The sequence below is a fragment of the Scyliorhinus torazame genome, chromosome 27 (assembly GCF_047496885.1).
Source record: "Scyliorhinus torazame isolate Kashiwa2021f chromosome 27, sScyTor2.1, whole genome shotgun sequence".
NCBI classification, from domain to species: Eukaryota; Metazoa; Chordata; class Chondrichthyes; order Carcharhiniformes; family Scyliorhinidae; genus Scyliorhinus; species Scyliorhinus torazame.
Genome location: NC_092733.1, coordinates 41239202 through 41262790, shown reverse-complemented (window position 1 = coordinate 41262790; position 23589 = coordinate 41239202). Strand labels below are relative to the sequence as shown.

At 49.6% G+C, this 23589-nt stretch overlaps 1 protein-coding gene across 3 annotated transcripts in view; it reads right to left on the bottom strand.

Moving 5' to 3' along the window:
* The window catches only part of map2k7 (mitogen-activated protein kinase kinase 7), a 201584-nt gene that overhangs the window by 64655 nt on the left and 113340 nt on the right, over positions 1-23589 (bottom strand). For all 3 annotated transcript variants that reach the window (XM_072491280.1, XM_072491282.1, XM_072491281.1), the window contains one exon: positions 19887-20066. In XM_072491280.1, the coding sequence (XP_072347381.1) occupies positions 19887-20066 (180 nt within the window). The remainder of the gene's footprint in view (positions 1-19886; positions 20067-23589) is intronic.

The following is a 23589-nucleotide window of genomic DNA, read 5'->3' as shown; positions in this document are numbered from 1 at the left end:
GGGGACTTTAATTTTCCAAATATTGACTGGAAACGCTATAGTTCGAGTACATTAGATGGGTCCGTTTTTGTCCAATGTGTGCAGATTGGTTTCCTGACACAGTATGTAGATAGGCCAACGAGAAGCAAGGCCACATTGGATTTGGTACTGGGTAATGAATCAGGACAGGTGTTAGATTTCGAGGTAGGTGGGCACTTTGGTGATAGTGACCACAATTCGATTACGTTTACTTTAGTGATGGAAAGGGATAGGTATATACCGCAGGGCAAGAGTTATATCTGGGGGAAAGGCAATTATGATGCGATGAGGCAAGACTTAGGATACATCGGATGGAGAGGAAAACTGCAGGTGATGGGCACAATGGAAATGTGGTGCTTGTTCAAGGAACAGCTACTGCGTGTCCTTGATAAGTATGTACCTGTCAGGCAGGGAGGAAGTGGTCGAGTGAGGGAACCGTGATTTACTAAAGCAGTCGAAACACTTGTCAAGAGGAAGAAGGAGACTTATGTAAAGATGAGACATGAAGGTTCAGTTAGGGCGCTCGAGAGTTACAAGTTAGCTTGGAAGGACCTAAAGAGAGAGCTAAGAAGAGCCAGGTGGGGACATAAAAAGTCTTTGGCAGGTAGGATCAAGGATAACCCTAAAGCTTTCTATAGATATGTCAGGAATAAAAGAATGACTAGAGTAAGAGTAGGGCCAGGCAAGGACAGTAGTGGGAAGTTTTGCTTGTAGTCAGAGGAGATAGGAGAGGTGCTAAATGAATATTTTTCGTCAGTATTCACACAGGAAAAAGACAATGTTGTCGAGGAGAATACTGAGATTCAGGCTACTAGACTAGAAGGGCTTGAGGTTCATAAGGAGGAGGTGTTAGCAATTCTGGGAAGTGTGAAAATAGATAAGTCACCTGGGCCAGATGGGATTTATCCTAGGATTCTCTGGGAAGCTCGGGAGGAGATTGCTGAGTCTTTGGCCTTGATCTTGAAGTCATCTTTGTCTACAGGAATAGTGCCAGAAGACTGGAGGATAGCAAATGTTGTCCCCTTGTTCAAGAAGGGGAGTAGAGACAACCCCGGTAACTATAGACCAGAGAGCCTTACTTCTGTTGTGGGCAAAATCTTGGAAAGGTTTATAAGAGATAGGATGTATAATCATCTGGAAAGGAATAATTTTATTAGAGATAGTCAACACGGCTTTGTGAAGGGTAGGTCGTGCCTCACAAACCTTATTGAGTTCTTTGAGAAGGTGACCAAACATGTGGATGAGGGTAAAGCAGTTGATGTGGTGTATATGGATTTCAGTAAAGCGTTTGATAAGGTTCCCCATGGTAGGCTACTGCAGAAAATACGGAGGCATGGGATTCAGGGTGATTTAGCAGTTTGGAGCAGAAATTGGCTAGCTGGAAGAAGACAAAGGGTGGTGGTTGATGGGAAATGTTCAGACTGGAGTCCAGTTACTAGTGGTGTACCACAAGGATCTGTTTTGGAGCCACTGCTGTTTGTCATTTTTATAAATGACCTGGAGGAGGGCGTAGAAGGATGGGTGAGTAAATTTGCAGATGACACTAAAGTCGGTGGAGTTGTGGACAGTGCGGAAGGATGTTACAAGTTACAGAGGGATATAGATAAGCTGCAGCGCTGGGCTGAGAGGTGGCAAATGGAGTTTAATGCAGAAAAGTGTGAGGTGATTCATTTTGGAAGGAATAACAGGAAGACTGAGTACTGGGCTAATGGTAAGATTCTTGGCAGTGTGGATGAGCAGAGAGATCTCGGTGTACATATGCGTAGATCCCTGAAAGTTGCCACCCAGGTTAAGAGGGTTGTTTTGAAGGCTGTCCCATGTTCTATGGTGTCAGAAATATTGAAATGCCATTCAAAATTTTCACACACTCTGCCCTTTGCACTAACACTGCCCCAAGTGCATTCGAATAGTTGCAATCGGGGACTTTAAGATGCAATTGCTCCTCTGAGAAATTTGCTCCCCGTGATGGTGATCGAGAGAATAGCCCCAGTTCTGCCACTTCCATTCTTCCTGAGCTGAATAGATAAGAGTCCAGCCCAGAACATCCTGTCTCTGCCGAACTGTGATATTCACCTGAATCAACATGTTCAATACTCCACTATGATAAACACGGACATCCCCCTCTCCACACTGTGATATACAGTCGATTTCAGCGGGAGCGGTGCGCAAGTGATTTCAGGGAGGTAAGTGTATCCTTTAAAAACTCTTACCTTCACAGGAGCAGGCTAGTCGATTTCAGCAGGAGCGGTGCGCAAGTGATTTCTGGGAGGTAAGTGTATCCTTTAAAAACTCTTACCTTCACAGGAGCAGGCCAGTCGATTTCAGCGGGAGCGGTGCGCAAGTGATTTCTGGGAGGTAAGTGTATCCTTTTAAAAAACACTTCTTTTCTGTTTTATTTTTTTCGACCTGCGGACTTCTGGGAAGACCCCCCCCCAACCAATAAATTCTGGTGGAGAGGAAACCCGAGACACTACACGTGTAGTGTCTCCCACCCGCCCTCCTCCTCTAACCTAATAATAAGACCCATTGGTGTGAGGTAAGTGCCATATTATATTATTAGTATATTATATTATTAGCATTGTGCAGGTCAAGGTTCGGAGGTGGAGGAGCAGTCTCTGTCAGGGAGAGAACCTGAGAACATCTAAGACACTCAGAAGGTAAGTAAGTGATTTTTACTCATTTTTACTTTTATACCTTTTTCAAATTGTGTGTGTCGGGGGAAACTGAAGTGACATCACAGAAAAGCTGTGGCCTGAGTGGCTGGTTGGGAATCTACACTAAATTAAAAAAATTAAGCATTGGTAACTAATTAAACATAATTACTTAATTATAATTTAGAGGGGTATCTAAGCCAGAGATCGGAGAGTACTATATTTAGCTTTCGCATTTCTATTAGAAATCTAGCGCTAGGAAACAGATAGTTAACAGTAACTTTGAAATTTAAAAAAATATATATTAAAAAATTAAAAAAATTTTTTTTTTTTTAAATTTTAATTAATTGACGCAATGTCAGTTAGAGGGGTGCAGTGCTCTGACTGTGAGATGTGGCATGTCCGGGAGGCTTCCAGCGTCCCGGATGGCTTCATCTGCAGAAAGTGCACCCAACTGGAGCTCCTCACAGACCGCATGGTTCGGTTGGAGCGGCAATTGGATGCACTGAGGAACATGCAGGTGGCGGAAAGCGTCATAGATCGCAGTTATGTAAATGTGGTCACACCCAAGGTGCAGGCAGAGAAATGGGTGACCATCGGAAAGGGCAGGCAGTCAGTGCAGGAATCCCCTGTAGTTGTCCCCCTCTCGAACAGGTATACCCCTTTGGATACTGTCGGGGGGGGATAGCCTATCAGGGGAAAACAGCAGCAGCCAGAGCAGTGGCACCACGGCTGGCTCTGATGTTCAGAAGGGAGGGTCAAAGCGCAGAAGAACAATATTAAATGCACGGTAGCATACCGGGTAGCGCAATTGCTTCACAGCTCCAGGGTCCCAGGTTCGATTCCCGGCTGGGTCACTGTCTGTGCGGAGTCTGCACGTTCTCCCCGTGTGTGCGTGGGTTTCCTCCGGGTGCTCCGGTTTCCTCCCACAGTCCAAAGATGTGCAAGTTAGGTGGATTGGCCATGCTAAATTGCCCTTAGTGTCCAAAATTGCCCTTAGTGTTGGTTGAGTGGGGTTGCAGACTCGATGGGCCGAATGGCCTCCTTCTGCACTGTAAATTCTATGAAATAGGGGACTCTATAGTCAGGGGCACAGATAGGCGCTTCTGTGGATGTGAAAGAGACTCCAGGATGGTATGTTGCCTCCCTGGTGCCAGGGTCCAGGATGTCTCAGAACGGGTAGAGGGCATCCTGAAGGGGGAGGGCAAACAGGAGGGAGGGTTTCCGTTATCTGGACCACTGGGAGCTCTTCCGGGGCAGGTGTGACCTATATAAGGACGGGTTGCATCTAAACCGGAGAGGCATAAATATCCTGGCCGCGAGGTTTGCTATTGTCACACGGGAGGGTTTAAACTAGTATGGCAGAGGGGTGGGCACGGGAGCAATAGGTCAGAAGGTGAGAGCATTGAGGGAGAACTAGGGAATAGGGACAGTGGGGCTCTGAGGCAGAGCAGACAGGGAGAAGTTGCTGAACACAGCGGGTCTGGTGGCCTGAAGTGCATATGTTTTAATGCAAGAAGTATTACGGGTAAGGCAGATGAACTTAGAGCTTGGATTAGTACTTGGAACTATGATGTTGTTGCCATTACAGAGACCTGGTTGAGGGAAGGGCAGGATTGGCAGCTAAACGTTCCAGGATTTAGATGTTTCAGGCGGGATAGAGGGGGATGTAAAAGGGGAGGCGGAGTTGCGCTACTGGTTCGGGAGAATATCAGAGCTGTACTGCGGGAGGGCACCTCAGAGGGCAGTGAGGCTATATGGGTAGAGATCAGGAATAAGAAGGGTGCAGTCACAATGTTGGGGGTTTACTACAGGCCTCCCAACAGCCAGCGGGAGATAGAGGAGCAGATAGGTAGACAGATTTTGGAAAAGAGTAAAAACAACAGGGTTGTGGTGATGGGAGACTTCAACTTCCCCAATATTGACTGGGACTCACTTAGTGCCAGGGGCTGAGACGGGGTGGAGTTTGTAAGGAGCATCCAGGAGGGCTTCTTAAAACAATATGTAGACAGTCCAACTAGGGAAGGGGCGGTACTGGACCTGGTATTGGGGAATGAGCCCGGCCAGGTGGGAGATGTTTCAGTGGGGGAGCATTTCGGTAACAGTGACTACAATTCAGTAAGTTTTAAAGTACTGGTGGACAAGGATAAGAGTGGTCCTAGGATGAATGTGCTAAATTGGGGAAAGGCTAATTATAACAATATTAGGCGGGAACTGAAGAACATAGATTGGGGGCGGATGTTTGAGGGCAAATCAACATCTGACATGTGGGAGGCTTTCAAGTGTCAGTTGAAAGGAATTCAGGACCGGCATGTTCCTGTGAGGAAGAAGGATAAATACGGCAATTTTCGGGAACCTTGGATAACGAGAGATATTGTAGGCCTCGTCAAAAAGAAAAAGGAGGCATTTGTCAGGGCTAAAAGGCTGGGAACAGACGAAGCCTGTGTGGAATATAAGGAAAGTAGGAAGGAACTGAAGCAAGCAGTCAGGAGGGCTAGAAGGGGTCACGAAAAGTCATTGGCAAATAGGGTTAAGGAAATTCCCAAGGCTTTTTACACGTACATAAAAAGCAAGAGGGTAGCCAGGGAAAGGGTTGGCCCACTGAAGGATAGGCAAGGGAATCTATGTGTGGAGCCAGAGGAAATGGGCGAGGTACTAAATGAATACTTTGCATCAGTATTCACCAAAGAGAAGAAATTGGTAGATGTTGAGTCTGGAGAAGGGTGTGTAGATAGCCTGGGTCACATTGAGATCCATAAAGACGAGGTGTTGGGTGTCTTAAAAAATATTAAGGTAGATAAGTCCCCAGGGCCTGATGGGATCTACCCCAGAATACTGAAAGAGGCTGGAGAGGAAATTGCTGAGGCCTTGACAGAAATCTTTGGATCCTCACTGTCTTCAGGGGATGTCCCGGAGGACTGGAGAATAGCCAATGTTGTTCCTCTGTTTAAGAAGGGTAGCAAGGATAATCCAGGGAACTACAGGCCGGTGAGCTTTACTTCAGTGGTAGGGAAATTTCTGGAGAGAATTCTTCGAGACAGGATCTACTCCCATTTGGAAGCAAATGGACGTATTAGTGAGAGGCAGCATGGTTTTGTGAAGGGGAGGTCGTGTCTCACTAACTTGATAGAATTTTTCGAGGAGGTCACTAAGATGATTGATGCAGGTAGGGCAGTGGATGTTGTCTATATGGACTTCAGTAAGGCCTTTGACAAGGTCCCTCATGGTAGACTAGTACAAAAGGTGAAGTCACACGGGATCAGGGGTGAGCTGGCAAGGTGGATACAGAACTGGCTAGGTCATAGAAGGCAGAGAGTAGCAATGGAAGGATGCTTTTCTAATTGGAGGGCTGTGACCAGTGGTGTTCCACAGGGATCAGTGCTGGGACCTTTGCTCTTTGTAGTATATATAAATGATTTGGAGGAAAATGTAACTGGTCTGATTAGTAAGTTTGCAGACGACACAAAGGTTGGTGGAATTGCGGATAGCGATGAGGACTGTCAGAGGATACAGCAGGATTTAGATTGTTTGGAGACGTGGGCGGAGAGATGGCAGATGGAGTTTAATCCGGACAAATGTGAGGTAATGCATTTTGGAAGGTCTAATGCAGGTAGGGAATATACAGTGAATGGTAGAACCCTCAAGAGTATTGAAAGTCAAAGAGATGTTTTCCAGGTCCTTAGGGGGGGAGGGGGAGCAGCCCCAAGTCGTGGTCCACATTGGCACTAACGACATAGGTAGGAAAGGGGACAAGGATGTCAGGCAGGCTTTCAGGGAGCTAGGATGGAAGCTCAGAACTAGAACAAACAGAGTTGTTATCTCTGGGTTGTTGCCCGTGCCACGTGATAGTGAGATGAGGAATAGGGAGAGAGAACATTTAAACACGTGGCTACAGGGATGGTGCAGGCGGGAGGGATTCAGATTTTTGGGTAACTGGGGCTCTTTTTGGGGAAGGTGGGACCTCTCCAGACAGGATGGTCTACATCTGAACCTGAGGGGCACAAATATCCTGGGGGGGAGATTTGTTAGTGCTCTTTGGGGGGGTTTAAACTAATGCAGCAGGGGCATGGGAACCTGGATTGTAGTTTTAGGGTAAGGGAGAATGAGAGTATAGAGGTCAGGAGCACAGATTTGACGTCGCAGGAGGGGGCCAGTGTTCAGGTAGGTGGTTTGAAGTGTGTCTACTTCAATGCCAGGAGTATACGAAACAAGGTAGGGGAACTGGCAGCATGGGTTGGTACCTGGGACTTCGATGTTGTGGCCATTTCGGAGACATGGATAGAGCAGGGACAGGAATGGATGTTGCAGGTTCCGGGGTTTAGGTGTTTTAGTAAGCTCAGAGAAGGAGGCAAAAGAGGGGGAGGTGTGGCGCTGCTAGTCAAGAACAGTATTACGGTGGCGGAGAGGATGCTAGATGGGGACTCTTCTTCCGAGGTAGTATGGGCTGAAGTTAGAAACAGGAAAGGAGAGGTCACCCTGTTGGGAGTTTTTTATAGGCCTCCTAATAGTTCTAGGGATGTAGAGGAAAGGATGGCGAAGATGATTCTGGATATGAGCGAAAGTAACAGGGTAGTTATTATGGGAGACTTTAACTTTCCAAATATTGACTGGAAAAGATATAGTTCGAGTACAATAGATGGGTCGTTTTTTGTACAGTGTGCGCAGGAGGGTTTCCTGAAACAATATGTTGACAGGCCAACAAGAGGCGAGGCCACGTTGGATTTGGTTTTGGGTAATGAACCAGGCCAGGTGTTGGATTTGGAGGTAGGAGAGCACTTTGGGGACAGTGACCACAATTCGGTGACGTTTACGTTAATGATGGAAAGGGATAAGTACACACCGCAGGGCAAGAGTTATAGCTGGGGGAAGGGCAATTATGATGCCATTAGACGTGACTTGGGGGGGATAAGGTGGAGAAGTAGGCTGCAAGTGTTGGGCACACTGGATAAGTGGGGCTTGTTCAAGGATCAGCTACTGCGTGTTCTTGATAAGTATGTACCGGTCAGACAGGGAGGAAGGCGTCGAGCGAGGGAACCGTGGTTTACCAAGGAAGTGGAATCTCTTGTTAAGAGGAAGAAGGAGGCCTATGTGAAGATGAAGTGTGAAGTTTCGGTTGGGGCAATGGATAGTTACAAGGTAGCGAGGAAGGATCTAAAGAGAGAGCTAAGACGAGCAAGGAGGGGACATGAGAAGTATTTGGCAGGAAGGATCAAGGAAAACCCAAAAGCTTTCTATAGGTATGTCAGGAATAAGCGAATGACTAGGGAAAGAGTAGGACCAGTCAAGGACAGGGATGGGAAATTGTGTGTGGAGTCTGAAGAGATAGGCGAGATACTAAATGAATATTTTTCGTCAGTATTCACTCAGGAAAAAGATAATGTTGTGGAGGAGAATGCTGAGCCCCAGGCTAATAGAATAGATGGCATTGAGGTACGTAGGGAAGAGGTGTTGGCAATTCTGGACAGGCTGAAAATAGATAAGTCCCCGGGACCTGATGGGATTTATCCTAGGATTCTCTGGGAGGCCAGGGAAGAGATTGCTGGACCTTTGGCTTTGATTTTTATGTCATCATTGGCTACAGGAATAGTGCCAGAGGACTGGAGGACAGCAAATGTGGTCCCTTTGTTCAAAAAGGGGAGCAGAGACAACCCCGGCAACTATAGACCGGTGAGCCTCACGTCTGTAGTGGGTAAAGTCTTGGAGGGGATTATAAGAGACAAGATTTATAATCATCTAGATAGGAATAATATGATCAGGGATAGTCAGCATGGCTTTGTGAAGGGTAGGTCATGTCTCACAAACCTTATTGAGTTCTTTGAGAAGGTGACTGAACAGGTAGACGAGGGTAGAGCAGTTGATGTGGTGTATATGGATTTCAGCAAAGCGTTTGATAAGGTTCCCCACGGTAGGCTATTGCAAAAAATACGGAGGCTGGGGATTGAGGGTGATTTAGAGATGTGGATCAGAAATTGGCTAGCTGAAAGAAGACAGAGGGTGGTGGTTGATGGGATATGTTCAGAATGGAGTACAGTCACAAGTGGAGTACCACAAGGATCTGTTCTGGGGCCGTTGCTGTTTGTCATTTTTATCAATGACCTAGAGGAAGGTGCAGAAGGGTGGGTGAGTAAATTTGCAGACGATACTAAAGTCGGTGGTGTTGTCGATAGTGTGGAAGGATGTAGCAGGTTACAGAGGGATATAGATAAGCTGCAGAGGTGGGTTGAGAGGTGGCAAATGGAGTTTAATGTAGAGAAGTGTGAGGTGATTCACTTTGGAAGGAATAACAGGAATGCGGAATATTTGGCTAATGGTAAAGTTCTTGAAAGTGTGGATGAGCAGAGGGATCTAGGTGTCCATGTACATAGATCCCTGAAAGTTGCCACCCAGGTTGATAGGGTTGTGAAGAAGGCCTATGGAGTGTTGGCCTTTATTGGTAGAGGGATTGAGTTCCGGAGTCGGGAGGTCATGTTGCAGCTGTACAGAACTCTGGTACGGCCGCATTTGGAGTATTGCGTACAGTTCTGGTCACCGCATTATAGGAAGGACGTGGAGGCTTTGGAGCGGGTGCAGAGGAGATTTACCAGGATGTTGCCTGGTATGGAGGCAAAATCTTATGAGGAAAGGCTGATGGACTTGAGGTTGTTTTCGTTGGAGAGAAGAAGGTTAAGAGGAGACTTAATAGAGGCATACAAAATGATCAGGGGGTTGGATAGGGTGGACAGTGAGAGCCTTCTCCCGCGGATGGATATGGCTGGCACGAGGGGACATAACTTTAAACTGAGGGGTAATAGATATAGGACAGAGGTCAGAGGTAGGTTCTTTACGCAAAGAGTAGTGAGGCCGTGGAATGCCCTACCTGCTACAGTAGTGAACTCGCCAACATTGAGGGCATTTAAAAGTTTATTGGTTAAACATATGGATGATAATGGCATAGTGTAGGTTAGATGGTTTTTGTTTCGGTGCAACATCGTGGGCTGAAGGGCCTGTACTGCGCTGTATTGTTCTATGTTCTATAGATCTAGGAGTACAGGTCCATAGGTCATTGAAAGGGGCAACACAGGTGGAGAAGGTAGTCAAGAAGGCATACGGCATGCTTGCCTTCATTGGCCGGGGCATTGAGTATAAGAATTGGCAAGTCATGTTGCAGCTGTATAGAACAGCGCGGGAGCTGCGAGGCAGAGGGGACAGATTAAAAGGTCGCTGCCTGGGTGAGGTAAGTACTGATTAACCACTTCCTTACCTTGCAGGTCAGCTGTTCGGGAGAGAGAGGGAGCCGGGACCTTGGAAACAGCGCGGGAGTTTGAAAAAGCGCGGGAGCTGCGAGGCAGAGGGGACAGATTAAAAGGGCGCGCCGTGGGTGAGTTAAGTACTGATTAACCACTTCCTTACCTTGCAGGTCAGCTGTTAGTTTCGGGAGAACAGTTTTGGGAGCAGGCCTATTGGCTGACTGTAAATCAGGAAGGAGACAAAGGGTGTGGCTGAAGTGCCTTTAGAAATGGAGTGCTGGAAGCAAACAGAGTGTATCTGAGTTTGGGTAAGGCTGAGTTTGGGTAAGAGGTGAGTGAGGGCTGTGTTTGTTTTTTGGAGTTTGGTGTTTGGGGTTGAGTTTCCAAAAAAAAAACCCAATTATTAATTAACTAGTAAGGGAATTTGGTGCTCATCTTAAGGAGGTGCAGAGAAGCAGACCTGTGAGAGAGTCTCGGGAGCAATTACATCACAGCCAGCAGGTAAGTGATTGGCTTGTAACTGGTAAGTGATTTCTCTCTCTTTGACTTTCTCTTAGCTTTGTAGTGTAGTTCAAATTTAACTTCAGGTTTCAGTCATGGCAGGAGAGCTCAGACCCGTGTCATGCTCCTCTTGTGAGATGTGGCAAGTCAGGGACCCTTCTGGTGTCCCTGACTCCTTCATCTGCAAGAAGTGTGTCCAACTGCAGCTCCTGTTAGACCGCTTGACGGCTCTGGAGCTGCGGATGGACTCACTTTGGAGCGTCCGCGATGCTGAGGAAGTTGTGGATAGCACATTCAGTGAGTTGGTCACACCGCAGATTAAAATTACTGAGGCAGATAGGGAAAGGGTGACCAACAGACAGAGGAAGAGTAGGAAGGCAGTGCAGGGATCCCCTGCGGTCATCTCCCTCCAAAACAGATTTACCGTTTTGGAAACTGTTGGGGGAGATGGCTCACCAGGGGAAGGTGGCAGCAGCCAGGTTCATGGCACCATGGCTGGCTCTGCTGCACAGAAGGGCGGGAAAAAGAGTGGCAGAGCTATAGTGATAGGGGATTCAATTGTAAGGGGAATAGACAGGCGTTTCTGTGGACGCAACGAGAATCCAGGTTGGTATGTTGCCTCCCTGGTGCAAGGGTCAAGGATGTCTCGGAGCGGCTGCAGGGCATTCTGGAGGGGGAGGGTGAACAGCCAGCTGTCGTGGTGCATATAGGCACCAACGATATAGGTAAAAAACGGGATGAGGTCCTCCAAGCTGAATTTAGGGAGTTAGGAGTTAAACTAAAAAGTAGGACCTCAAAGGTAGTAATCTCAGGATTGCTACCAGTGCCACGTGATAGTCAGAGTAGGAATGACAGGATAGCTAGGATGAATACGTGGCTTGAGAGATGGTGCAAGAGGGAGGGTTTCAAATTCCTGGGACACTGGGACCGGTTCTGGGGGAGGTGGGACCTGTACAAATTGGACGGTCTGCATCTGGGTGGGACCGGAACCAATGTTCTCGGGGTGTGTTTGCTAGTGCAGTTGGGGAGGGTTTAAACTAATGTGGCAGGGGGATGGGAACCAATGTAGGAAGTCAGTGGGGACAGAAACAAAAGGCAGGAAGGGAGAGTGTGTAAAGCATGACCTGAGAAAGCAGGGCAGAGAGCAAGGAAGGTCTACATTAAACTGCATTTATTTCAATGCAAGGGGCCTGATGGGCAAAGCGGATGAACTCAGGGCATGGACGGGCACATGGGACTGGGATATTATAGCTATGACTGAAACATGGCTAAGGGAGGGGCAGGACTGGCAGCTCAATGTTCCGGGGTACAGATGCTATAGAAAGGATAGAACAGGAGGTAAGAGAGGAGGGGGAGTGGCGTTTTTGATTAGGGAGAACATCACGGCAGTACTTAGAGGGGATATATCCGAGGGTTCGCCCACTGAGTCTATATGGGTGGAACTGAAAAATAAGAAGGGAGAGATCACCTTGGTAGGACTGTACTACAGGCCCCCAAATAGTCAGCGGGAAATTATATTACCGGAAATTACCGGAGGAGGTAGTGGAAGCAGGGACGATAGGGACATTTAAGGGGCATCTTGACAAATATATGAATAGGATGGGAATAGAAGGATACGGACCCAGGAAGTGTAGAAGGTTGTAGTTTAGTCGGGCAGCATGGTCGGCACGGGCTTGGAGGGCCGAAGGGCCTGTTCCTGTGCTGTACATTTCTTTGTTCTTTGTTCTTTTTGAAATTGAGGAGCAAATATGTAAGGAGATTACAGATAGCTGCAAGAATAATAGGGTGGTAGTAGTAGAGGACTTTAACTTTCCCAACATTGACTGGGACAGCCATAGCATTAGGGGCTTGGATGGAGGGAAATTTGTTGAGTGTATTCAGGAGGAATTTCTCATTCAGTCTGTGGATGGACCGACTAGAGAGGGGGCAAAACTTGACCTCGTCTTGGGAAATAAGGAAGGGCAAGTGACAGAAGTGCTAGTGAGGGATCACTTTGGGACAAGTGACCATAATTCCATTAGTTTTAAGATAGCTATGGAGAATGATAGGTCTGGCCCAAGAGTTAAAATTCTTAATTGGGGCAAGGCCAATTTTGATGGTATCAGACAGGAACTTGCAGAGGTAGATTAGGGGAGACTATTGGCAGGCAAAGGGACGGCTGGTAAATGGGAGGCTTTTAAAAATGTGTTAACCAGGGTGCAGGGTAAGCACATTCCCTTTAGAGTGAAGGGCAAGGCTGGTAGAAGTAGGGAACCCTGGATGACTCGAGATATTGAGACTCTGGTCAAAAAGAAGAAGGAGGCATATGACGTACATAAGCAACTGGGATCAAGTAGATCCCTTGAAGAGTATAGAGATTGTCGAAATAGAGTTAAGAGGGAAATCAGGAGGGCAAAAAGGGGACATGAAATTGCTTTGGCAAATAATGCAAGGGAGAATCCAAAGAGATTCTACAAATACATAAAGGGGAAAAGAGTAACTAGGGACAGAGTAGGGCCTCTTAAGGATCAACAAGGACATCTATGTGCAGAGCCACAAGAGTTGGGTGAGATCCTGAATTAATATTTCTCATCGGTATTCACGGTGGAGAAAGGCATGGATGTTAGGAAACTAAGGGAAATAAATAGTGATGTCTTGAGAACTGTGCATATTACAGAGGAGGAGGTGCTGGAAGTCTTAAAGCGTATAAAAGTAGATAAATCCCCTTACCTGATGAAATGTATCCCAGGATGTTGTGGGAGGCTAGGGAGGAAATTGCGGGTCCCCTAACAGAGATATTTGAATCATCGGCAGCCACAGGTGAGGTGCCTGAAGATTGGAGAGTGGCGAATGTTGTGCCCTTGTTTAAGAAGGGCAGCAGGGAAAAGCCTGGGAACTACAGACCGGTGAGCCTAACGTCTGTAGTAGGTAAGTTGCTAGAAGGTATTCTGAGAGACAGGATCTACAAGCATTTAGAGAGGCAAGGACTGATTCGGGGCAGTCAGCATGGCTTTGTGCGTGGAAAATCATGTCTCACAAATTTGATTGAGTTTTTTGAGAGGGTGACCAAGAAGGTAGATGAGGGCAGTGCAGTAGACGTTGTCTACATGGACTTTAGCAAAGCCTTTGACAAGGTACCGCATGGTAGGTTGTTGCAGAAGGTTAAAACTCACGGGATCCAGGGTGAGGTTGCCAATTGGATTCAAAATTGGCTGGACGACAGAAGGTGGTTGTAGAGGGTTGTTTTTCAAACTGGAGGCCTGTGACCAGTGGTGTGCCTCAGGGATCGGTGCTGGGTCCACTGTTATTTGTGATTTATATTAATGATTTGGATGAGAATTTAGGAGGCATGGTTAGTAAGTTTGCAGATGACACCAAGATTGGTGGCACAGTGGATAGTGAAGAAGGTTATCTAGGATTGCAACGGGATCTTGATCAATTAGGCCAGTGGGCCGACGAATGGCAGATGGAGTTTAATTTAGATAAATGTGAGGTGATGCATTTTGGCAGATCGAATCAGGCCAGGACCTACTCAGTTAATGGTATGGCGTTGGGGAGAGTTATAGAACAAAGAGATCTAGGAGTACAGGTTCATAGCTCCTTGAAGGTGGAGTCGCAGGTGGACAGGGTGGTGAAGAAGGCATTCGGCATGCTTGGTTTCATTGGTCAGAACATTGAATACAGGAGTTGGGACGTCTTGTTGAAGTTGTACAAGACATTGGTACGGCCACACTTGGAATACTGTGTGCAGTTCTGGTCACCCTATTATAGAAAGGATATTATTAAACTGGAAAGAGTGCAGAAAAGATTTACGAGGATGTTGCCGGGACTTGATGGTTTGAGTTATAAGGAGAGGCTGGATAGACTGGGACTTTTTTCCTTGGAGCGTAGGAGGCTTAGGGGTGATCTTATAGAGGTCTATAAAATAATGAGGGGCATAGATAAGGTAGATAGTCAACATCTTTTCCCAAAAGTAGGGGAGTCTAAAACTAGAGGGCATAGGTTTAAGGTGAGAGGGGAGAGATTCAGAAGGGCCCAGAGGGGCAATTTCTTCACTCTGAGGGTTGTGAGTGTCTGGAATGGGCTGCCAGAGGTAGTAGTAGAGGCGGGTACAATTGTGTCTTTTAAAAAACATTTAGATAGTTACATGGGTAAGATGGGTATAGAGGGTTATGGGCCAAGTGCGGGCAACTGGGACTAGCTTAATGGTAAAAACTGGGCGGCATGGACTGGTTGGGCCGAAGGGCCTGTTTCCATGCTGTAAACTTCTATGATTCTATGAACCTTAGTTAGGCCACACTTGGAGTATAGTGTTCAATTCTGGTCGCCAGACTATCAGAAGGATGTGGAGGCTTTAGAGAGGGTGCAGAAGAGATTTACCAGAATGTTGCCGGGTATGGAGGGCATTCTCTATAAGGAGCAGTTGAATAAACTCGGTTTGTTCTCACTGGAACGAAGGAGGTTGAGGGGAGACCTGATAGAGGTCTACAAAATTATGAGGGGCATAGACAGAGTGGATAGTCAGAGGCTTTTCCCCAGGGTAGAGGGGTCAATTACTAGGGGGCATAGTTTTAAGGTGAGAGGGGCAAGGTTTAGAGTAGATGTACGAGGCAAGTTTTTTACGCAGAGGGTAGTGGGTGCCTGGAACTCGCTACCGGAGGAGGTGGTGGAAGCAGGGACGATAGTGACATTTAAGGGGCATCTTGACAAATACATGAATAGGATGGGAATAGAGGGATACGGACCCAGGAAGTGTAGAAGATTGTAGTTCAGTCGGGCAGCATGGTCGGCACGGGCTTGGAGGGCCGAAGGGCCTGTTCCTGTGCTGTACATTGCTTTGTTCTTTGTTTGTACACCGATATCCCCCTCTCCACACTGATATACACCGATATCCCCCTCTCCACCACACTGTGATATGCACCGATATCCCCCTCTCCTCACTGTGATATACACCGATATGCCCCACTCCACACTGTGATATACACCGATATCCCCCTCTCCACACTGTGATATACACCGATATGCCCCTCTCCACACTGTGATATACACCGATATCCCCCTCTCCACACTGTGATATACACCGATATCCCCCTCTCCACCACACTGTGATATGCACCGATATCCCCTTCTCCACTGTGATATAAACTGATATCTCCCTCTCCATACTGTGATATACATAGAACATAGAACATAGAACAATACAGCGCAGTACAGGCCCTTCGGCCCACGATGTTGCACCGAAACAAAAGCCATCTAACCTACACTATACCATTATCATCCATATGTTTATCCAATAAACTTTTAAATGCCCTCAATGTTGGCGAGTTCACTACTGTAGCAGGTAGGGCATTCCACGGCCTCACTACTCTTTGCGTAAAGAACCTACCTCTGACCTCTGTCCTATATCTATTACCCCTCAGTTTAAAGTTATGTCCCCTCGTGCCAGCCATTTCCATCCGCGGGAGAAGGCTCTCACTGTCCACCCTATCCAACCCCCTAATCATTTTGTATGCCTCTATTAAGTCTCCTCTTAACCTTCTTCTCTCCAACGACAACAACCTCAAGTCCATCAGCCTTTCCTCATAAGGTTTTCCCTCCATACCAGGCAACATCCTGGTAAATCTCCTCTGCACCCGCTCCAAAGCCTCCACGACTTCCTATAATGCGGTGACCAGAACTGTACGCAATACTCCAAATGCGGCCGTACCAGAGTTCTGTACAGCTGCAACATGACCTCCTGACTCCGGAACTCAATCCCCCTACCAATAAAGGCCAACACTCCATAGGCCTTCTTCACAACCCTATCAACCTGGGTGGCAACTTTCAGGGATCTATGTACATGGACACCTAGATCCCTCTGCTCATCCACACTTCCAAGAAATTTACCATTAGCCAAATATTCCGCATTCCTGTTATTCCTTCCAAAGTGAATCACCTCACACTTCTCTACATTAAACTCCATTTGCCACCTCTCAGCCCAGCTCTGCAGCTTATCTATGTCCCTCTGTAACCTGCTACATCTTTCCACACTGTCGACAACACCACCGACTTTAGTGTCGTCTGCAAATTTACTCACCCACCCTTCTGCGCCTTCCTCTAGGTCATTGATAAAAATGACAAACAGCAACGGCTCCAGAAAAGATCCTTGTGGTACGCCACTTGTAACTGAACTCCATTCTGAACATTTCCCATCAACCACCACCCTCTGTCTTCTTTCAGCTAGCCAATTTCTGATCCACATCTCTAAATCACCCTCAAGCCCCAGCCTCCGTATTTTCTACCGTGGGGAACCTTATCAAACGCTTTACTGAAATCCATATACACCACATCAACTGCTCTACCCTCGTCTACCTGTTCAGTCACCTTCTCAAGGAACTCGATAAGGTTTGTGAGGCATGACCTACCCTTCACAAAGCCACGCTGACTATCCCTGATCATATTATTCCTATCTAGATGATTATAAATCTTGTCTCTTATAATCCCCTCCAAGACTTTACCCACTACAGACGTGAGGCTCACCGGTCTATAGTTGCCGGGGTTGTCTCTGCTCCCCTTTTTGAACAAAGGGACCACATTTGCTATCCTCCAGTCCTCTGGCACTATTCCTGTAGCCAATAATGACATAAAAATCAAAGCCAAAGGTCCAGCAATCTCTTCCCTGGCCTCCCAGAGTATCCTAGGATAAATCCCATCAGGCCCCGGGGACTTATCTATTTTCAGCCTGTCCAGAATTGCCAACTCCTCTTCCCTCCGTACCTCAATGCCATCTATTCTATTAGCCTGGGTCTCAGCATTCTCCTCCACAACATTATCTTTTTCCTGAGTGAATACGGACGTAAAATATTCATTTAGTATCTCGCCTATCTCTTCAGACTCCACACACAATTTCCCATCCCTGTCCTTGACTGGTCCTACTCTTTCCCGAGTCATTCGCTTATTCCTGACATACCTACAGAAAGCTTTTGGGCTTTCCTTGATCCTACCTGCCAAATACTTCTCATGTCCCCTCCTTGCTCGTCTTAGCTCTCTCTTTAGATCCTTCCTCGCTACCTTGTAACTATCCATCGCCCCAACTGAAACTTCACACCTCATCTTCACATAGGCCTCCTTCTTCTTCTTAACAAGAGATTCCACTTCTTTGGTAAACCACGGTACTTATCAAGAACACGCAGTAGCTAATCCTTGACCAAGCTCCACTTATCCAGTGTGCCCAACACTTGCAGCCTACTTCTCCAACCTATCCCCCCCAAGTCACGTCTAATGGCATCATAATTGCCCTTCCCCCAGCTATAACTCTTGCCCTGCGGTGTATACTTATCCCTTTCCATCATTCACGTAAACGTCACCGAATTGTGGTCACTGTCCCCAAAGTGCTCTCCTACCTCCAAATCCAACACTTGGCCTGGTTCATTACCCAAAACCAAATCCAACGTGGCCTCGCCTCTTGTTGGCCTGTCAACATATTGTGTCAGGAAACCCTCCTGCACACACTGTACAAAAAACGACCCATCTAATGTACTCGAACTATATCTTTTCCAGTCAATATTTGGAAAGTTAAAGTCTCCCATAATAACTACCCTGTTACTTTCGCTCTTATCCAGGATCATCCTCGCCATCCTTTCCTCTACATCCCTAGAACTATTTGGAGGCCTATAGAAGACTCCCAACAGTGTGACCTCTCCTTTCCTGTTTCTAACCTCAGCCCATACTACCTCGGAAGATGAGTCCCCATGTCTCTCCGCCACCGTAATACTGCTCTTGACTAGCAGCGCCACACCTCCCCCTCTTTTGCCTCCTTCTCCGAGCTTACTAAAACACCTAAACCCCGGAATCTGCAACATCCATTCCTGTCCCTGCTCTATCCATGTCTCCGAAAAGGCCACAACATCGAAGTCCCAGGTACCAACCCATGCTGCCAGTTCCCCTACCTTATTTCGTATACTCCTGGCATTGAAGTAGACACACTTCAAACCACCTACCTGAACACTGGCCCCCTCCTGCGACATCAAATCTGTGCTCCTGACCTCTATACTCTCAATCTCCCGTACCCTAAAACTACAATCCAGGTTCCCATGCCCCTGCTGCATTAGTTTAAACCCCCCCAAAGAGCACTAACAAATCTCCCCCCCAGGATATTTGTGCCCCTCAGGTTCAGATGTAGATCATCCTGTCTGCAGAGGTCCCACCTTCCCCTGAAAGAGCCCCAGTTATCCAGAAATCTGAATCCCTCCCGCCTGCACCATCCCTGTAGCCACGTGTTTAATTGCTCTCTCTCCCTATTCCTCATCTCATTATCACGTGGCACGGGCAACAACCCAGAGATAACAACTCTGTTTGTTCTCGTTCTGAGCTTCCATCCTAGCTCCCTGAAAGCCTGCCTGACATCCTTGTCCCCTTTCCTACCTATGTCGTTAGTGCCAATGTGGACCACGACTTGGGGCTGCTCCCCTCCCCCTGAAGGACCCGGAAAACACGATCCGAGACATCACGTACCCTTGCACCTGGGAGGCAACATACCAAACGTGAGTCTCTCACGCTCCCACAAAATCTCCTATCTGTGTCCCTGACTATCGAGTCCCCAATTACTAATGCCAATTACTCCTCTTCCCCCTTCCCTTCTGAGCAACAGGGACAGACTCCGTGCCAGAGGCCCGTACCCCGTGGCTTACCCCTGGTAAGTCCCCCCCCCCCCCCCACAAGTATCCAAAGCGGTATACTTGTTACTCAGGGGAACAACCGCAGGGGATCCCTGCACTGACTGCTTCTTCCCAGTCCCTCTTACAGTTACCCACCTATCTCCAATCTTTGGTGTAACTAATTCCCTGAAGCTGCTATCTACGACCCCCTCTGCCTCCCGAATGATCTGAAGTTCTTCCAACTCCAGCTCCAGTTCCCTAACTCGGTCTTGGAGGAGCTGGAGATGGCAGCACTTCCTGCAGGTAAAATCAGCAGGGACACTAACGGCATCCCTCACCTCAAACATCCTGCAGGAGGAACATTGCACTCCCTTCCCTGCCATCCCTCTAACTTTCTACCAAGATCTGGCTAACAACTAAATTAAAAAAAAAAAATAATAATAATAATAAAATATGGTACTTACCTCAGACCAATGGGTTTTATTATTAGGTTAGAGGAGGAGGGCGGGTGGGAGACAGTACACGTGTATTGTCTCGGGTTTCCTCTCCACCAGAATTTATTGGTGAGGGACTTCCCAGAAGTCCGCGGGTCGACTTCCTGTTCCCGCCTAAAAAACTAATTTAAAAAAAAATACAACAGCAAAAGAGGAACAGAAATGGTACCAGGTAAGTGTTTACTTAAATACTCACCCACCAGCAGCCTCTGCGCTCCGCTCCCGCTGAAACTCCAAGTTTATCCCCCATTTCCACACAGCGATATAGACCGATAACTCCTTTTCTGCATCGTCAATTACACAGATATCCCCAGCTTTGCGCACCGCGGATGACACCGATATCCCTATCAGCAACTTCACCTGTACATGGAAGACACTTACCGCCATATAGGCCGCACAGCCAGCAGTCCTCGTCTTTGCCTTCGAATCCACGAGCCTCCCGCTGATCCCAAAATCACAGAGTTTGATTTGACCCTGCTCGTCCAGCAGAATATTTGATGGTTTGACATCTCTGTGAATGACCCCGTGCTTTTCCTTCAGGTAGAAGAGAGCTTTGACAATCTGTTCAAATGAAAAAGCGGGCATATCATTGAATTGGATTTGCTCACCGTTACGCCAGCAATGCTTCAATCATTTATCATCACTGCGCCGTTTCTCCTGCCAGTGGTTTATGTTACAGACATAATAGGAAGAGTACACCATTCGTCCCCTCGAGCCTGCTCCACAATTCAATCCCATCATTCCTGGTTATCTACCGCAACTCCACCATATTACCCGCTCCCATATACCTCTAATTCCCCAAAACACCAACAATCTGTCAATTCCAGCCTTAAATATATTCAGCAATGGAGCATCCACAACCCTCTGGGATACAGAATTCCAAAATTCTCAGCCATCTGAGTGAAGAAACAGCACCTCAGTCTGAAACGGTCGCCCACCTATTCCGAGGCGGCATTCCACCTAATCATTTTCAGCTCCCCAGCCCAAACACCGAGTTCACAAACGGAGCGGTCTGCCTGCTCTGTGCAGGTGGCTGCTCTGTGAAGGAGGCTGCTCTGTGCAGGTGGCTGCTCTGCGAAGGAGGCTGCTCTGCGAAGGTGGCTGCTCTGTGCAGGTGGCTGCTCTGCGCAGGTGGCTGCTCTGTGAAGGAGGCTGCTCTGCGAAGGTGGCTGCTCTGTGCAGGTGGCTGCTCTGCGCAGGTGGCTGCTCTGTGAAGGAGGCTGCTCTGCGAAGGAGGCTGCTCTGCGAAGGAGGCTGCTCTGCGAAGGAGGCTGCTCTGCGAAGGTGGCTGCTCTGCGCAGGAGGCTGCTCTGCGAAGGAGGCTGCTCTGTGAAGGAGGCTGCTCTGTGAAGGAGGCTGCTCTGTGCAGGTGGCTGCTCTGCGAAGGAGGCTGCTCTGCGACGGTGGCTGCTCTGTGCAGGTGGCTGCTCTGTGCAGGTGGCTGCTCTGCGAAGGAGGCTGCTCTGCGACGGTGGCTGCTCTGCGACGGTGGCTGCTCTGTGAAGGAGGCTGCTCTGCGAAGGTGGCTGCTCTGTGCAGGTGGCTGCTCTGTGCAGGAGGCTGCTCTGCGAAGGAGGCTGCTCTGTGCAGGAGGCTGCTCTGCGAAGGAGGCTGCTCTGTGAAGGAGGCTGCTCTGTGCAGGAGGCTGCTCTGCGAAGGAGGCTGCTCTGTGAAGGAGGCTGCTCTGTGCAGGTGGCTGCTCTGCGAAGGAGGCTGCTCTGCGACGGTGGCTGCTCTGCGACGGTGGCTGCTCTGTGAAGGAGGCTGCTCTGCGAAGGTGGCTGCTCTGTGCAGGTGGCTGCTCTGTGCAGGTGGCTGCTCTGCGAAGGAGGCTGCTCTGCGCAGGTGGCTGCTCTGTGCAGGTGGCTGCTCTGTACAGGTGGCTGCTCTGTGAAGGAGGCTGCTCTGTGCAGGTGGCTGCTCTGCGAAGGAGGCTGCTCTGCGAAGGTGGCTGCTCTGTGCAGGTGGCTGCTCTGCGCAGGTGGCTGCTCTGTGAAGGAGGCTGCTCTGCGAAGGTGGCTGCTCTGCGAAGGTGGCTGCTCTGTGCAGGTGGCTGCTCTGCGCAGGTGGCTGCTCTGTGAAGGAGGCTGCTCTGCGAAGGAGGCTGCTCTGCGAAGGAGGCTGCTCTGCGAAGGAGGCTGCTCTGCGAAGGAGGCTGCTCTGCGAAGGTGGCTGCTCTGCGCAGGTGGCTGCTCTGCGAAGGAGGCTGCTCTGCGAAGGTGGCTGCTCTGCGAAGGAGGCTGCTCTGTGCAGGTGGCTGCTCTGCGCAGGTGGCTGCTCTGTGAAGGAGGCTGCTCTGTGCAGGAGGCTGCTCTGCGAAGGAGGCTGCTCTGCGAAGGAGGCTGCTCTGCGAAGGAGGCTGCCCTGCGAAGGAGGCTGCTCTGCGAAGGAGGCTGCTCTGTGCAGGTGGCTGCTCTGCGAAGGAGGCTGCTCTGCGAAGGAGGCTGCCCTGCGAAGGAGGCTGCTCTGCGAAGGAGGCTGCTCTGTGCAGGTGGCTGCTCTGCGAAGGTGGCTGCTCTGCGCAGGAGGCTGCTCTGCGAAGGTGGCTGCTCTGTGAAGGAGGCTGCTCTGCGAAGGAGGCTGCTCTGCGAAGGAGGCTGCTCTGCGACGGTGGCTGCTCTGCGAAGGAGGCTGCTCTGCGACGGTGGCTGCTCTGCGAAGGAGGCTGCTCTGCGAAGGAGGCTGCTCTGCGACGGTGGCTGCTCTGTGCAGGTGGCTGCTCTGCGACGGTGGCTGCTCTGCGAAGGAGGCTGCTCTGCGAAGGAGGCTGCTCTGTGCAGGTGGCTGCTCTGTGAAGGAGGCTGCTCTGCGAAGGAGGCTGCTCTGCGAAGGAGGCTGCTCTGCGCAGGAGGCTGCTCTGTGAAGGAGGCTGCTCTGTGCAGGTGGCTGCTCTGCGAAGGAGGCTGCTCTGCGCAGGAGGCTGCTCTGCGAAGGAGGCTGCTCTGCGAAGGAGGCTGCTCTGCGAAGGAGGCTGCTCTGCGAAGGAGGCTGCTCTGCGAAGGAGGCTGCTCTGTGCAGGTGGCTGCTCTGCGAAGGAGGCTGCTCTGCGAAGGAGGCTGCTCTGCGAAGGAGGCTGCTCTGCGAAGGAGGCTGCTCTGCGAAGGTGGCTGCTCTGCGAAGGTGGCTGCTCTGTGCAGGTGGCTGCTCTGTGAAGGTGGCTGCTCTGTGCAGGTGGCTGCTCTGTGAAGGAGGCTGCTCTGTGCAGGTGGCTGCTCTGCGAAGGAGGCTGCTCTGTGCAGGTGGCTGCTCTGCGAAGGTGGCTGCTCTGCGAAGGAGGCTGCTCTGCGACGGTGGCTGCTCTGCGAAGGAGGCTGCTCTGTGCAGGTGGCTGCTCTGCGACGGTGGCTGCTCTGCGAAGGTGGCTGCTCTGCGAAGGAGGCTGCTCTGCGAAGGAGGCTGCTCTGCGAAGGTGGCTGCTCTGCGAAGGAGGCTGCTCTGCGAAGGAGGCTGCTCTGTGCAGGTGGCTGCTCTGCGACGGTGGCTGCTCTGCGACGGAGGCTGCTCTGTGAAGGAGGCTGCTCTGCGAAGGAGGCTGCTCTGCGAAGGAGGCTGCTCTGCGACGGTGGCTGCTCTGCGAAGGAGGCTGCTCTGTGAAGGAGGCTGCTCTGCGAAGGAGGCTGCTCTGCGAAGGAGGCTGCTCTGCGACGGTGGCTGCTCTGCGACGGAGGCTGCTCTGCGACGGAGGCTGCTCTGCGCAGGAGGCTGCTCTGCGAAGGAGGCTGCTCTGCGCAGGAGGCTGCTCTGCGAAGGAGGCTGCTCTGTGCAGGAGGCTGCTCTGTGCAGGTGGCTGCTCTGCGAAGGAGGCTGCTCTGTGCAGGAGGCTGCTCTGCGACGGAGGCTGCTCTGCGCAGGAGGCTGCTCTGCGAAGGAGGCTGCTCTGCGAAGGAGGCTGCTCTGCGCAGGAGGCTGCTCTGTGCAGGTGGCTGCTCTGCGAAGGAGGCTGCTCTGCGAAGGAGGCTGCTCTGCGAAGGAGGCTGCTCTGCGAAGGAGGCTGCTCTGCGCAGGAGGCTGCTCTGTGCAGGTGGCTGCTCTGCGAAGGAGGCTGCTCTGCGAAGGAGGCTGCTCTGCGAAGGAGGCTGCTCTG